Here is a 14,552-nt window from a genome sequence, read left to right as displayed (position 1 = left end):
GAATACGCCCTGGAGGCATTGTCCCGGGGGGCTGCATTGTCCTGGGGGCTGCAGCACCCTGGGAATGGAGGAGCATCCTCCTGGGGGCATTGTCCTGGGGGGCTGCACCATCCTGGCACTGGGGTGGCAAACTGGTTACAAACCCTGCCCACCCTCCCTCCATCAGCTCCTGGTTGAGCTCCAGCGCCTGCTCAAGCATTTCCATAGCCCTGGGGGGCTGCACCACCCCAGGGATGGTGGCCACGAAGCTCCAGGGCTGTGCATTGTCCCAGAGATGGGGCAGCACCGTCCCACCCACCCTGCACCCACACCCTGCCCCCAGGATCCCCACCAGGGCACCATCCCAGCCCCAACCAGCCCCCATCAGTGCCCTGCCCTGGCCCAGAGTGAGGAGAGCCAGCCCTGAGGGGAGGATGAGGCTTTATTAAATTAATTTTGGGTACATCCAGCGTGGCTCAGCCCCCAGGGTCGGGCTGGCGAGCCTGGGGTGATGTAGCCCAAAATGCCGAGTCCCAGGGTGCAGTTTGGGAGTTTGGGGGGGTCCCTAAGGTCCAGCTGGACATCCTGGAGGAATTGGAGAGGGAATCTTGCAGGGAATGAGGAAACACAGAGTTTAAATTAAATACAGCACAGCAACCCACCCAGGAGGAAACTCAAAATGAAGCAAGGATCCCAGAGCAAACGTGAGAATTTGGGTGGGCCGTGAGGGTGCAACAGAACTTGGTGGTTCTTCACGCTGAAAAAGGGTGAAAAGGCAAAAAATCCACACAAACATGTAAAAAACCCAGGGTCAGCCTGGGGTGATGTACCCCAAAATGCTGAGTGCCAGGGTGCAGTTTGGGAGTTTGGTGGAGTCCCTAAGGTCCAGCTGGACGTCCTGGAGGAATTGGAGAGGGAATCCTGCAGGGAATGGGGAAACACTGAGTTTAAATTAAATAGCAGGTGGGTTCCTGCAGGCAACCCACCCAGGAGGAAACTCAAAACGAAGCAAGGATCCCAGAGCAAACGTGAGAATTTGGGTGGGCTGTGAGACAACAAAACTTGGCGGTTCTTCACTCTGATAAAGGGGCGCAAAAATTCCACACAAACACGTGAAAAACCCACGGGGAGACGGGGATAAGGGGTGGGATGAGGGGGAACAACGGGGTCCTGGCAGGAAGGGGCCACCAGAAGGTTCTGTCACTCGTCCCCTGAGGAGCAGGGCTGCTGCTGGGCTGCGAGGCTCAGGACACCCTCACCCAGAACAGGGGACACGGGGCTCAGCTGCTTCCCCCTGAGGCTGCCATCCCCCTGAGGCTTGGTGGCACTGCCATCCCCAGGGCTGGCTATCTGCGCTGGCACCACCCCCGAGGGCTCCCAGGGTGTTTCCTGCGCCGGGGCCGTGCTGGAGGTGCCGTTCAGCAGCTCCTCGGTGAACTCGGGCAGCTCCTCCGGGCTGGGCAGCCCGTTGTGAGCCCGGGGCTCGCCCTCCGGGGCCTCCTGCACCGTGGGCTCCTCCTCGCTGGAGGAGGACAAGGAGGAGCCTTCCTCCTCATGCCGGGACAGCTCGGGGTCTTCCTCTGCATCCCGGGGGAGTTTGGGGTGTTCCTCTGCGTCCTGGGGGAGCTCGGGGTGTTCCTCTGCATCTCGGGGGAGTTTGGAGCCTTCTTCTGCATCCCGGGGCAGTTTGGGGTGTTCCTCTGCATCCTGGGAGAACTCGGGGTCTTCCTCTGCATCCCTGGGGAGTTTGGGGTGTTCCTCTGCATGCCGGGAGAGTTTGGAGCCTTCTTCTGCATCCCGGGACAGCTCGGGGTGTTTTCCTGCATCCCGGGACAGCTCTGAGCCTTCCTCCTCATCTCGGGACATCTCGGGGTCTTCCTCTGCATCTTGAGAGAGTTTGGAGTCTTCTTCTGCATCCCAGGGGAGCTCGGGGTGTTCCTCTGCATCCTGTGAGAACTCGGGGTGTTCCTCTGCATCCTGGGAGAGCTGAGAGTCTTCTTCTGCATCCTGGGAGAGCTTGGGGTGTTCTCCTTCACCCTGGTAGAGCTCAGAGTCTTCCTCTGCATCCTGGGAGAGTTTGGAGCCTTCCTCTGCATCCCGGGAGAGCTGAGAGCCTTCTTCTGCATCCCGGGAGAGTTTGGAGTCTTCTTCTGCATCCCAGGACACCTCAGGGTCTTCTTCTGCATCCCGGGATGGTTCAGGGCGTTCTCCTCCATCCCGGGATGGTTCAGGGCGTTCTCCTCCATCCCAGGAGGGCTCAGGGCGTTCTCCTCCATCCCAGGAGGGTTCAGAGCGTTCTCCTCCATCCCAGGAGGGTTCAGGGCGTTCTCCTCCATCCCAGGACAGCTCTCTCGTGCCAGGACCCTGCCCAGCCTCTGCCAGCCTCTCCCCCATCAGCTCCTGGTTGAGCTCCAGCGCCTGCTCAACGATCTCCAGAATCCCCGAGGCTTCCACGATGTCCACGGGCAGCTGGGCTGTGTCAGGGATGTCTGGGGTCACCTCTGGAGAACCTCCCTGCCCCAGGCTCCCGCTGCTGCCCAGGGCTCCCTCCTCCTCCGTGCCCGGCTGCTCCTCCAGGGGCTGCTCTGCTCCACCAGGCCCTGCCTGGGCCTGGAGCTCTGCTCTGGCCTTGCTCGGGTCGTGGGGAGCCGTGCTGGGCTCATCCTCATCCTCATCTTCCTCCTGCTCCTGCCCTGCCAGCCCCGGGGTCCTGGCATCCCCTTCCAGCTCAGCTGCGCTGTGGAGCTCCTCATGTGGATCTTCTGGGTGCTCTGGTCCCTGCCACGCTGTTGGCTCACCAGAACCTCGTGATGATGGTCCCACCACCCCAAAGCAGTTTGGATCTTCTTCTGGGCCTTCCTCCAGCTCAGCTGTGCTGTGGAGCTCCTCATGTGGATCTTCTTGGTGCTCTGGTCCCTGCCACGCTGTTGGCTCACCAGAACCTCCTGATGATGGTCCCACCACCCCAAAGCAGCTGGGGTCTTCTTCTGGGCCTTCCTCCAGCTCAGCAGTGCCCTCCTCATCCTCGGGCACCTCAGGTTCCTCAGTGGGCACCTCCATACCATCATCTAGATCAGCAGCCAGATGTTCTGGGTGCTCTTCTGCAGAGCCTGTGGCACCCTGGGTTGGCTCTCCAGAACCTCCTGATGATGGTTCCACCATCCCCACAGAGCTGGGGTCTTCTTCTGGGCCTTCCTCCAGCTCAGCTGTGCTGTGGAGCTCCTCATGTGGATCTTCTGGGTGCTCTTCTGCAGAGCCTGTGGCACCCTGGGTTGGCTCACCAGAACCTCCTGATGATGGTCTCACCACCCCAAGGCAGTTTGGATCTTCTTCTGGGCCTTCCTCCAGCTCAGCAGTGCCCTCCTCATCCTCGGGCACCTCAGTGGGCACCTCCATACCCTCATCTGCTCCTGCAGCCAGCAGCTCCAGGTGCTCTGTGCCCTCCTCTGGCCCTGCAGATGCTTCCCCAGGAGCCCCCAGACCATCTTGGCCGCCTTCAGCTGTGTCCACTTGAATTTCTTCAAAGTCCTCCGGGATCTCGGCTTCCTCTGAGCTGGACACCTCTTGGCCGGGAGCAGAGACCATGAAATAGCCTTCCTCCTCTTCATCACCCTCCTCTTCCTCCTCCTCTGGCGCGCTGGCAGCTGGTGGCCGGTGCCTCCCTTGGCCCTGCTGGGCTGTGGCACACACAGGAGCTGTGCCCGTGGTGTCCTTGCCCTCTGGAGGGTCTGGGCTGGGTGTGCCCATTGGCATCTCCTGCTGGTAGAGGTGCAGGGGGGTGCTGTCGGGCAGGGTGTCCTCCAGCTCCACCCTCCTGCCCGTGCCCACTGCCAGCTCTGGGCTCCTTGGGGTCTCCTCCAGTGCCCACTCACCTGGCACCTGCCCCGGTGCCACCAGCCCTGAGCTCTCCAATTCTGGGGGTTCTGTGTCTCTGGGGGTCTCCTCCAGTGCCCACTCATTGTTCTCACCTGGCACCTGCCCAGGTGCCACCAGCTCTGAGCTCTCCAGTTGTGTGGGTTCTGTGTCTCTGGGGGTCTCCTCTAATGCCCACTCACCTGGCACCAGCCCTGAGCTCTCCAGTTGTGTGGGTTCTGTGTCTCTGGGGGTTTCCTCCAGTGCCCACTCAGCACTGGCACCTGGCACCTGTCCCGGTGCCACCAGCCCTGAGCTCTCCAATTCTGGGGGTTCTGTGTCTCTGGTGGTTTCCTCCAATGCCCACTCACCTGGCATTTGCCCCGGTGCCACCAGCCCTGAGCTCTCCAATTCTGGGGGCTCTGTGTCTCTGGGGGTCTCCTCTAATGCCCACTCAGCGCTGGCACCTGGCACTTGCCCCAGTGCCACCAGCTCTGGATCTCTGGTGGCTTCCTCCAATGCCCACTCGCTGTTCTCACCTGGCACCTGCCCAGGTGCCACCAGCTCTGAGCCCTCCAGCTCTGCCAGCTCCGTGTCTCTGGGGGTCCCCTCTAATGCCCACTCAGTGCTGGCACCTGGCACCTGCCCCAGCTCCCCTGGAGCCTCTGCCAGCTCCTGGCTGTGCCCAGGGGCACCAGGAGAGGTTGGCACAGGCTGTGCCACGCTGCCCAGCTGTGCCAGCTCAGCCTGTGCCAGCGCCTGCTGCTGCCTCATCTCCTGCCTCCTGGCATCTCCTTCGTCATCCTCCTGGGCCTCCTCCAGCTCTGCTGGCCCTGTGCCACCTCTCTGCTCCCTTTCCAGCGTGGCACCCGCCCAGGCTGGCTGTCCTGGTCCCTCCGTGTCCCCTGCTGTCACCTCCCAGGGCTCTTGGGCACTGCCATGGTCACCCTCCTGTGCCCAGGGCTCCTCTGCTGGCTCCAGCCCCTCCTGTTCCTCCTCCTCTCCTTCCTGCAGCTCCTCAGGCTCCTCTGGGGCTCTGCTGTCCCCCTCCAGGGTCTCACCTGCCTCTCCTGCCCCATGGTCTTCTCCTGCCCCATGGTCTTCTCCTGCCCCACGGTCTTCTCCTAACTTGGAACCTTCTCCTTCCCCAAGATCTTCTCCTGCCCCAAGAAATTCTGCCCCAAGATCTTCTCCTGCCTCATGGTCTCCTGCCCCATGGTCTTCTCCTGCCCCATGGTCTTCTCCTATCTTGGAGCCTTCTCCTGCCCCAAGATCTTCTCCTGCCCCAAGAAATTCTGCCCCGAGATCTTCTCCTGCCTCAGAGCATTCTCCTAACCTGGAGCCTTCTCCTGCCCCAAGATCTTCTCCTACCCCATGCTCTTCTCCTGGCTTGGAGTCTTCTCGTGCCTCATGGTCTCCTGCCCCAAGAACTTCTGCCTCAGAGCCTTCTCCTGCCCCAAGATCTTCTGCCCCAAGAACTTCTCCTGCCCCAAAATCTTCTCCTGTCCCAGAGTCTTCTCCTGCCCCAAGATATTCTGCCTCAAGATCTTCTCCTACCTCATGGTCTCCTGCCCCATGGTCTTCTCCTAACTTGGAACCTTCTCCTTCCCCAAGATCTTCTCCTGCCCCAAGAAATTCTGCCCCAAGATCTTCTCCTGCCTCAGAGCATTCTCCTAACTTGGAGCCTTCTCCTGCCCCAAGATCTTCTCCTGCCCCAAGATCTTCTCCTGCTCCACGGTCTTCTCCTGCCCCAAGATCTTCTCCTGTCCCAGAGCCTTCTCCTGCCCCAAGATATTCTGCTCCAAGATCTTCTCCTGCCTCATGGTCTCCTGCCCCAAGATCTTCTCCTGCCTCAGAGCCTTCTCCTGCCCCAAGGTCTTCTCCTGCCATGGGGTCCTGTCCCACCCCGTGATCCTCCTCTCCCAGCAGCTCCCTGCTGGCCTCTGCCTTCTCCCCCTCCCCTGCCCCAGCATCTCCTCCAGCTCCCGTGGGAGGCTCCTCTGCTGGGATGGCCTCAGGGGCACCCGAGGGCTCCTGCTCCGGGCACAGCTCCTGCTCCCTTCCCTGCTCTGCAGCCAGGTCCACCTCACACCTGGGCATTTTGTGCTGCTCAGCCCTTTCCTGCCCCGCATCAGCAAAGTCCTGCTCCAGGTGACCTTCTGTGGGCAGAGCCTGGTGGCTTTGAACGAGGACAGCACCAGCAGCTTCCACTTCTCTGTGGGGACATTTCTCCACTTCTCTGTGGGGACATTTCTCCACTTCTCTGTGGGGACATTTCTCCACTTCTCTGTGGGGACATTTCTCCACTTCTCTGTGGGGACATTTCTCCTCTTGCCCATCTGTTCCTTCCTGCTGGACATCTCCCTGCTCCTCCTCCTCATCCTCGGAGGGGTGTGAAGGCTCCGTGCTGGGGGTTTGTGTCCTTTGCTCCTCTGGCTTTTCCCAGCTGCTCTCTGGCTGCCCAGGCAGGTCCTCATCCCCTTCCTGGGCCTCCATTTCTGCATCCCTTGGGCTCAGCACAGCAGGGACCTCTTCCTCCTCTTCCTCCTCTTCCTCTTCCTCCCATGCTCCCAGATCTTCCTGGCTCCCCAAGGGAGGGTCCACGCTTGGTGGGGATGGAGCTGTGTCCTGCAGGGTGCTGCTCTCCTTCGCCAGCCCCTGGAGCATCACCTCCCCAACCTTCTCCTCATCCTCACATCCCTCCTGCCCTTCCCCAGGCCCCTCTGGCACAGCCTTGGTGGGGAAAACGGGGCTGGGAGCACGGACATCCCACGTGGAGCTGGGCGTGGGCTCCTCTTGGGGCTGGGCATCATCTCCCATCTCCTTGAGGGCGTCCTCCAGCGCCTCGCTGACCAGCTGGGCCGGGTACTGCAGTCTGTGGGCATCTCCCAGGGGCTGCAGGCTGGCACTGCCACTGTCCCCAGAGGCTCTGGGCAGGGCACACTCCATCCCTGGGCTCATTGCTGCCTCATCTCCTCCTGGCCAGGCTGGGCCTTCCACCCCACAGCTCTCCTGCTCGGGGGAGAGGGCGAGGGAGGCTCTGCCTGCCTGGGGCGGGCTGGGTGGGAGAGCCCCCAGCCCCCCAACCCTGCTGGCGGCACTGCCACGGAGGGCTGGGGTGATTTTCTGGAGCTCCCTGGCGCTTTGGGGTGTCAGGGTGGCACTTTGGGGGTGTTTGGTCACCCTGGGCAAGGGGGTGCAGGGCAGCACCCGCCTGGCCTCGGGGCTCGCTGGCGATGCTTTGCTGCTGCCCAGCTCCAGTTTGAGATCTGAAAAGAGCAAGGAGGAACCCGTGAGCCTCTCCCAGCCCTGCCTTGGCTCCCTCTCAATGCCCCCTCTCCTATTTTTATTTTTATTTTTATTTTTAACCAGCTCCTTCTTGGAAAGTGGGAAATTCCTCCCTCCTGATGCTGCTGCTCCCGGGGGATTCGTGCCCAGCTGTCGCAGACATCTTTTATGGAAAATCCTTTCCTTAGGATTTTTTCTCCTGAGAAGCTGAGAGGCCTCAGGAACAAAATGTGAACAATGGTTATCTGCTGCTGTGGAATGCAACAGGTGCATCTCTGATTAGCCCACGTTGATTGTTTCTAATTAATGGCCAATCACAGTCAGCTGGCTCGGACTCTGTCCCAGCCACAAACCTTTGTTATCCATTCTTTCTTTTTCTATTCTTAGCCAGCCTGCTGATGAAATCCTTTCTCCTATTCTTTTAGTATAGTTTTAATATAAAATATATAATAAAATAATAAATCAAGCCTTCTGAAACATGGAGTCAGATCCTCATCTCTTCCCTCATCCTCTATGAACTCCATCACACCCAGCTGCAGCCACAAGCGTGCAGGTGACAAAGCTTTCCTTGGGATTTTCTTTTTTTTTTTTTTGTTTGGTTTGTTGTGAGGAAAAAGGAAATGCTCAGCTTGTTAGCACAGCCCTCCCGTCCTGTGCTGCCCTTCCCATGAAAGGAAGGGAATTAAAAACGAGGCAAAGGAGCAGATAAGGCTGGTGAAGGAGCAGATAAGGCTTATCTGGGCTGTGAGCCCCGTGCCAAGAGCCCCCTGGATGCTGTTCACACCTTCCTATCGCTGCCAGGAAAATGCAGGGAAATGTGTCTGAATCCACATTTAAACACATCTAACCTCCCCAGGAAAATGTGTCTAAATCCACATTTAAACACATGCAAACTTCCCCAGGAAAATGCAGGGAAATGTGTCCGAATCCACATTTAACCACATCTAACCTCCCCAGGAAAATGTGTCTAAATCCACATTTAAACACATGCAAACTTCCCCAGGAAAATGCAGGGAAATGTGTCTGAATCCACATTTAAACACATCTAACCTCCCCAGGAAAATGTGTCTAAATCCACATTTAAACACATGCAAACTTCCCCAGGAAAATGCAGGGAAATGTGTCTGAATCCACATTTAAACACATTTAAACTCCCCCCAGGAAAATGCAGGGAAATGTGTCCGAATCCACATTTAAAAATATCTAACCTCCCCATGGAAAATGTGTCTGAATCCACATTTAAACACATGTAACCTCCCCAGGAAAATGTGTCTAAATCCACATTTAAACACATGCAAACTTCCCCAAGAAAATGCAGGAAAATGTGTCTGAATCCACATTTAAACACATTTAAACTCCCCCCAGGAAAATGCAGGGAAATGTGTCCGAATCCACATTTAAAAATATCTAAACTCTCCAGGAAAATGTGTCTGAATCCACATTTAAACACATCTAACCTCCCCAGGAAAATGTGTCTAAATCCACGTTTAAACCCATTTAACCCTTCAGGAAAAGGTGCCTAAATCCACATTTAAACCCATTTAACCCTTCAGGAAAAGGTGCCTAAATCCACATTTAAACCCATTTAACACTTCAGGAAAAGGTGCCTAAACCCACATTTAAACCCATTTAACCCTTCAGGAAAAGGTGTCTAAACCCACATTTAAACCCATTTAACCCTTCAGGAAAAGGTGCCTAAATCCACATTTAAAGCCCTTTAACCCCCACCAGGAAAAATTGTCTGAATCCACATTTAAACCCATTTAACTCCCCAGAAAAAGGTGTCTAAATCCACATTTAAACCCATTTAACCCCCCAAGGAAAAGGTGCCTTAATCCACATTTAAACCCATTTAAGCCCCCCAGGAAAATTTGTCTGAATCCACATTTAAATCCATTTAACCCTTCAGGAAAAGGTGCCTAAACCCACATTTTAAGCCATTTAACCCCCCAAGGAAAAGGTGCCTAAATCCACATTTAAACCCATTTAACCCTTCAGGAAAAGGTGCCTAAATCCACATTTTAACCCATTTAACCCTTTAGGAAAAGGTGCCTAAATCCACATTTAAACCCATTTAACCCCCCAGGAAAAGGTGCCTAAATCCACATTTTAACCCATTTAACCCTTCAGGAAAAGGTGCCTAAATCCACATTTAAACACATTTAACTCCCCAGGAAAAGGTGTCTAAATCCACATTTAAATCCATTTAACTCTTCAGGAAAAGGTGCCTAAATCCACATTTAAACACATCTGACCCCCACCAGGAAAATTTGTCTGAATCCACATTTAAACCCATTTAACCCCCCAAGGAAAAGGTGCCTAAATCCACATTTTAAGCCATTTAACCCCCCAAGGAAAAGGTGCCTAAACCCACATTTAAACCCATTTAACCCTTCAGGAAAAGGTGCCTAAATCCACATTTAAACCCATTTAACCCCCCCCAGGAAAAGGTGCCTAAATCCACATTTAAACCCATTTAACTCCCCAGGAAAAGGTGCCTAAATCCACATTTAAACCCATTTAACCCTTCAGGAAAAGGTGCCTAAACCAACATTTAAACCCATTTCACTCCCCAGGAAAAGGTGCCTAAATCCACATTTAAACCCATTTAACCCTTCAGGAAAAGGTGCCTAAATCCACATTTTAACCCATTTAACCCTTTAGGAAAAGGTGCATAAATCCACATTTAAACCCATTTAACTCCCCAGAAAAAGGTGCCTAAATCCACATTTAAACCCATTTAACCCTTCAGGAAAAGGTGCCTAAATCCACATTTTAACCCATTTAACCCCTCCAGGGGTGGCACCGGGGGTCCCTTACCTCTCAGCCCGTTTGTCACCCTGAATTCCCCGGCGGGCACCTGCAGGCGGCTGCTCTCGGCTTCCAGCAGGGTCCTGGGGGAGAGCAGAGGGGCTGGGGGTGCTGCAGGGGGCTCCCCGGGCACCCCGGCGTGGGGAAACTGAGGCACGGCTGCCCCCACGATGCTATGGACACAGGGCGGGGAAACTGAGGCACGGCTGGTTCTGCTGGACACAGGGCGGGTAAACTGAGGCACAGCTGGTTCTGCTGTTATGGGCACAGGGGGCATCAGGGTGGGTAAACTGAGGCACAGCTGGATGGGTTTCTATGGACACAGTGTGGGTAAACTGAGGCACGGCTGGTTCTGCTGTTATGGGCACAGGGGGCATCGGGGTGGGTAAACTGAGGCACAGGTGCTTGTGGCATCAGGGCAGGTAAACTGAGGCACAGCTGGATGTGTTTCTATGGATACAGGGTGGGTAAACTGAGGCACAGCTGGATGTGTTTCTATGGACACAGGGCGGGTAAACTGAGGCACGGCTGCCTGTGCTGTTCTGGACAGTGTCAGAGTGGGTAAACTGAGGCACGGCTGCTTTCCTGCTCTGGACACACAGGGCATCAGGGTGGGTAAACTGAGGCACGGCTGGATGTGCTGCTCTGGTGCGCTAAACACAGGGGGTCAGGGCAGGTAAACTGAGGCACGGGAGCTTGAGGTGCTCTGGACACAGTGTCAGGGTGGGTAAACTGAGGCACAGCTGCTTCTGCTGCTATGGACACAGGGGGCATCGGGGCGGGTAAACTGAGGCACGGCTGGATGTGCTTCTATGGGCACAGGGCATCAGGGTGGGTAAACTGAGGCACGGGAGTTGTGCTGCTCTGGACACAGGGCGGGTAAACTGAGGCACGGCTGCTTCTGCTGAACACAGGGCGGGTAAACTGAGGCACGGCTGCTTCTGCTGGACACAGGGCGGGGAAACTGAGGCACGGCCGGTCCCGCCGCCCTGGCACGGCTCGCTGCGGAGCCCGAAGGAGCCCCCCTGGCTGCCGTGCCCCCTGCCCTCCCCTCCCCCCGCGGCCCGGATCAGTGTCCCCGCACGGTGACATCACGCTCGGCCGCGCAGGGCCAGCCCCATTCTCATGCTAATCGTGCCCACGGCCCCTCCGTGCGGGGCCATCTGGAAGGAAGGGCCCGCTCGAGGGGCACGGGGCCGTCCCTGCGGTGCCCACCTGTGCCCACCTGTGCCCAGCCGGGGCTCACCTGTAGGTCGCCACTTCCAGGCTCAGGGACATCTTGAGGTGCATCAGCTGCTGCCTGTCCTCCAGCACCCGCGCGATCTGCGCCCGCAGGCTCTGCTGCTCCTGCTCCAGGGCCTCCATGGCCAGCTGTGGGCACCACAGGGGGGGTCAGGGGGCGGCCAGGGTCACCCCCAGCCCTGGCAGAGCCCCCCTGGTCCCCGCGGGGTTCGGGATCCCCGGAGGATGCTCAGGGATGAGGAGCCCGGAGCTCAATTTAGCACCAGGGGCTGAGGATGGGGGAGAAGAGCAGGGGATGGGATGAGGGAGGAAAGGCCGGGCTGATTGGGAAAGAAACAACTCCATGGCTCTGCTGCTCCTGCTTCAGGGCCTCCGTGGTCAGCTAGGTCACCCCCAGCCCTTCCTGAGTTCCCCTGACCCCTGCGGGATTCGGGATCCCCGCAGGATGCTCAGGGATGAGCCCGGAGCTCAATTTAGCACCGGGGGCTGAGGGTGGGGGAGAAAAGGGAGGAAAGGCCGGGCTGATGATTCATGGCCAGGTGGAAAAGAAACAACTTCATGGGCAGCTGCAGGCACCACAGGGGGGTCAGGGTCACCCCCAGCCCTTCCTGACCTCCACCGGTCCCCGCGGGGTTCAGGATCCCCGCAGGGATGAGCCCCGGAGCTCATTTTAGCACAGGGGGCTGAGGATGGGGGAGAAGAGCAGGGCTGAAAGGGGACTGGAAGAGGGAGGAAAGGCCGGGCTGATTGATTCACAGCGAGGGAAAGAACCAACTCCATGGGCACGGTCACCCCCAGCCCTGCCCGAACCCCGCGGACCTGGGCAGGGCTCGGTGGCTCCGCTGATGCCCGCAGGATGCTCAGGGATGAGCCCCGGAGCTCATTTTAGCCCCGGGGGCTGAGGGTGAGGGAAATGAGCAGGGCTGAAAGGGGACGGGAAGAGGGAGGAAAGGCCGGGCTGATTCACAACCAGCGTGGGAAAGAAATAACTTTCATTAGAGCAGCGGAGGCGGCGGCATCCTCTGCCCCGGGACACCCAGGGCTGCTCCCAGCAGCTGGAACAAAGGGAGACCCTTCCCCGGGCGGTGCTGACGCCGCTCCCGGTATTTCCAGCCCGTTCCGCCTCCTCCTCCCTGCGCTGAATGGCTTTTGCAGCTGTCGGGTCGCAGCTGCGGCGAACTCGGAGGGAGTTTTTGGGAGTTTGTCCTTCCCGCACACCGGGGGCTGCGGCTGCCCCGGGATCCTCACCCCGAACGCGGGCAGGGGTTCTGGGGGAGCCCCCGGTGGCTGCTGCTGCTCCGCTGCAGTTTGGTGACCCCGGGTGTCTGTTGTCCCCAGGGACAGAGATGTCCCCAAGCCGCTTTGAGATGTCCCCAAGCCGCTTTGCTCTTCCTCTGAGCTCATCCTCCCTCCCTTCCCTGGGGCTAGCTCGCTCTGTTCGCCTCCCCCCATCCATCTCTCGCATCTCTTTGCTCAGGGTCGTGCCCTGTGTGCCCACCCAGCACCCCCAGCCCCTCTGCTGTCCCCTCCCCTGGGGATTTTTCACTCGCCTGGAACTTTTCCGCCTCCCCGCGCTGCTCCTGCCACTGCCGGGCCAGGCTCTCCTCCAGCATCTCCTTGCGAGCTTTGAGCCCCGCCAGGTCCTTCTCCAGGTGCTGCAGCTGCAGCTGGCTCTGCTGGTTGTCCTCCACCGCCTTCCACAGGTTCTCCTTGGCCTGGCACAGGGAACCTTCCAGCTGAGCCACCTCTGCCTTGTAGGTCTCCACCGCCCCTTTCCAGATCTCCGAGAGCCTCTTGGAGTAATCCTCCACCTCCACGGGCTGCAGGGCCACGGGGGCACAGCGGAAACTCTCCAGGCTGTGCGAGAAAGTGGCGATCTCCTGGTCCAGCCCCGCTTTCTCCTCCTCGTGCACCTCCAGCAGGGCTTGCACCTCCTTCTCCAGCTGCGCCGCTCTCTCCTTGAGCCAGATCTGCGCTCTCCTCTCCTCCTCCAGCTCCTTCCTGCTCAAGGACAGCTCCTTCTTGGCTGCTTCTCGGGCTGCCTGCTCCTTCTGGCACCTGCTCCTCACCTGCTGCACCTCCTCGTAGAGGTTGTCCCTGGCCAGCTCGGCCGTGCATTTGTCCCTGAAGGCGACATCCAGCGCATCCCGCAGCGCTCGCAGCTCCTCCTCGTACTTGGCCCTCCACGATTCCCCCGCCCGGCCGCTCTTGCTGCTCTGGATTTCGGCTCGCAGCACCTCGTTCTCCTCCTCCAGGAACTTCACGCGGGCCAGGTAGGCCTCCAGGCGCTTGTTGAGGTCCCACATCTGCAGCGATTCCTCTCCCAGGGCTCTGGGCGCCGCCAAACTCTCCGCGCTCAGCATGGCCATCGTGGGAGGATGAGGAGGGGAAGGCGGGGAGGGAAGCAGAGAGTGCCGGCGAGCAGAGGGGAGCGCAGCTATTCATACCCTGCCTGCCGAGTGGGAGGCCCCCGAGACCCGGACGAGCAGCTGCGTTTAACCCTTGCACAGCCGAGCCCACGTGGGCTCCGCGCCGGGCTCAGATTTCCCGGCCGTGAGGAAGAGCGTGGTGCCGCTTCCCACTTCCAAGCCCTCAATCAGGAGGGTGATTTGAGGGCTTGGATCCTCTCCCTAAAGCCCGAGGGCCGTGCCAGGGAGCTGGAGGGCTGCCCTGGGGCTCGGCGAGGAGTTTGGGAGGTGTCCAAGGGCACTTGGCAGATGCCCAGCCCGGCTGCATCATCCCTGTGTTGGGGAAGATGGAACAGGAAAGCCTTATAAATATGATTGTCTAGCAAAAAAAAAAAAAAAAAAAAATTTTTGAGAATATAGAAACTGTGAGATTGAAATTAAAGCAAGCTTTGAGATCCTTTAGTTACTGAACACCTGGAAAACAATGGCGTGGCTGGACTGAAGGTGATCCCCTATTGATGGAACAACACCCTCTGCTTGCAGACAGCTCCAAGGCTCAGAGCAGACCCTGCCAGCTTGGCAGAAGGGGTCCAAAGAGGAGTTTTTAGGGTTTAAAACTACTCCAAATAGGAGTTTTTGGGGTTTCCACAGAGCAGTTTTTAGGCTTAGCAGAAGAGATGCAAAGAGGAGTTTTTAGGGTTTTAAATGCAACACAGTATGGTGATGTAATGATTCTTACAGGCTGTATGTGAATGCTATAGGATTTGTATCTTGTACTAGATTGGTTAGTGAGAATTAGAATATTCAGCACAGAAGATTTATTGTATTGTAACGGGAACTTCACTCTCTTATCCTTTTTACTCTCTTACCCTTTTACTCTTGTGTGCTTTTACACTCTTACCCTCTTATCCTCTCACCCTCTCTACCCCTCTCTTCTCTCAGTCCTGCTCTGAGCTGTGGCTGGGCCCTGCA

General features: G+C 57.7%; 1 protein-coding gene across 3 annotated transcripts; it reads right to left on the bottom strand.

Moving 5' to 3' along the window:
• Positions 1-403: 403 nt before the first annotated feature.
• Positions 404-13,750, bottom strand: NES (nestin). Of its 3 annotated transcripts, none has more exons than XM_063176234.1 (5): positions 12,723-13,750; positions 11,177-11,301; positions 9,940-10,013; positions 5,345-7,100; positions 404-5,275 (listed from the first exon to the last, which is right to left on the bottom strand). In XM_063176234.1, exons 1-5 carry the CDS (start codon positions 13,539-13,541, stop codon positions 1,180-1,182), a joined length of 6,870 nt encoding a protein of 2,289 aa, XP_063032304.1. In that variant the 5' UTR covers positions 13,542-13,750; the 3' UTR covers positions 404-1,179. The 3 variants fall into 3 exon arrangements, with proteins under 3 accessions (XP_063032304.1, XP_063032303.1, XP_063032302.1); XM_063176233.1 differs by having other exon boundaries at positions 404-5,561; positions 5,598-7,100; XM_063176232.1 differs by having other exon boundaries at positions 404-7,100.
• Between the last annotated feature and the right edge of the window lie 802 nt (positions 13,751-14,552).

This window comes from Melospiza melodia, chromosome 25, assembly GCF_035770615.1.
Source record: "Melospiza melodia melodia isolate bMelMel2 chromosome 25, bMelMel2.pri, whole genome shotgun sequence".
Classification (NCBI taxonomy): Eukaryota; Metazoa; Chordata; class Aves; order Passeriformes; family Passerellidae; genus Melospiza; species Melospiza melodia.
The sequence above is the reverse complement of the archived record's forward strand: the minus strand, read 5'-3'. Positions and strand labels throughout refer to the sequence as shown.

Excerpts from the sequence above, each read along its gene's own strand:
- NES (XM_063176232.1), bottom strand. The coding sequence starts at position 13,541 with ATGGCCATGCTGAGCGCGGAGAGTTTGGCGGCGCCCAGAGCCCTGGGA. Across the intron at positions 11,302-12,722 it reads GGGAGGCGGAAAAGTTCCAG|CTGGCCATGGAGGCCCTGGA; the intron begins GCGAGTGAAAAA and ends TGGTGCCCACAG. Across the intron at positions 10,014-11,176 it reads CTGGAAGTGGCGACCTACAG|GACCCTGCTGGAAGCCGAGA; the intron begins GTGAGCCCCGGC and ends GCTCTCCCCCAG.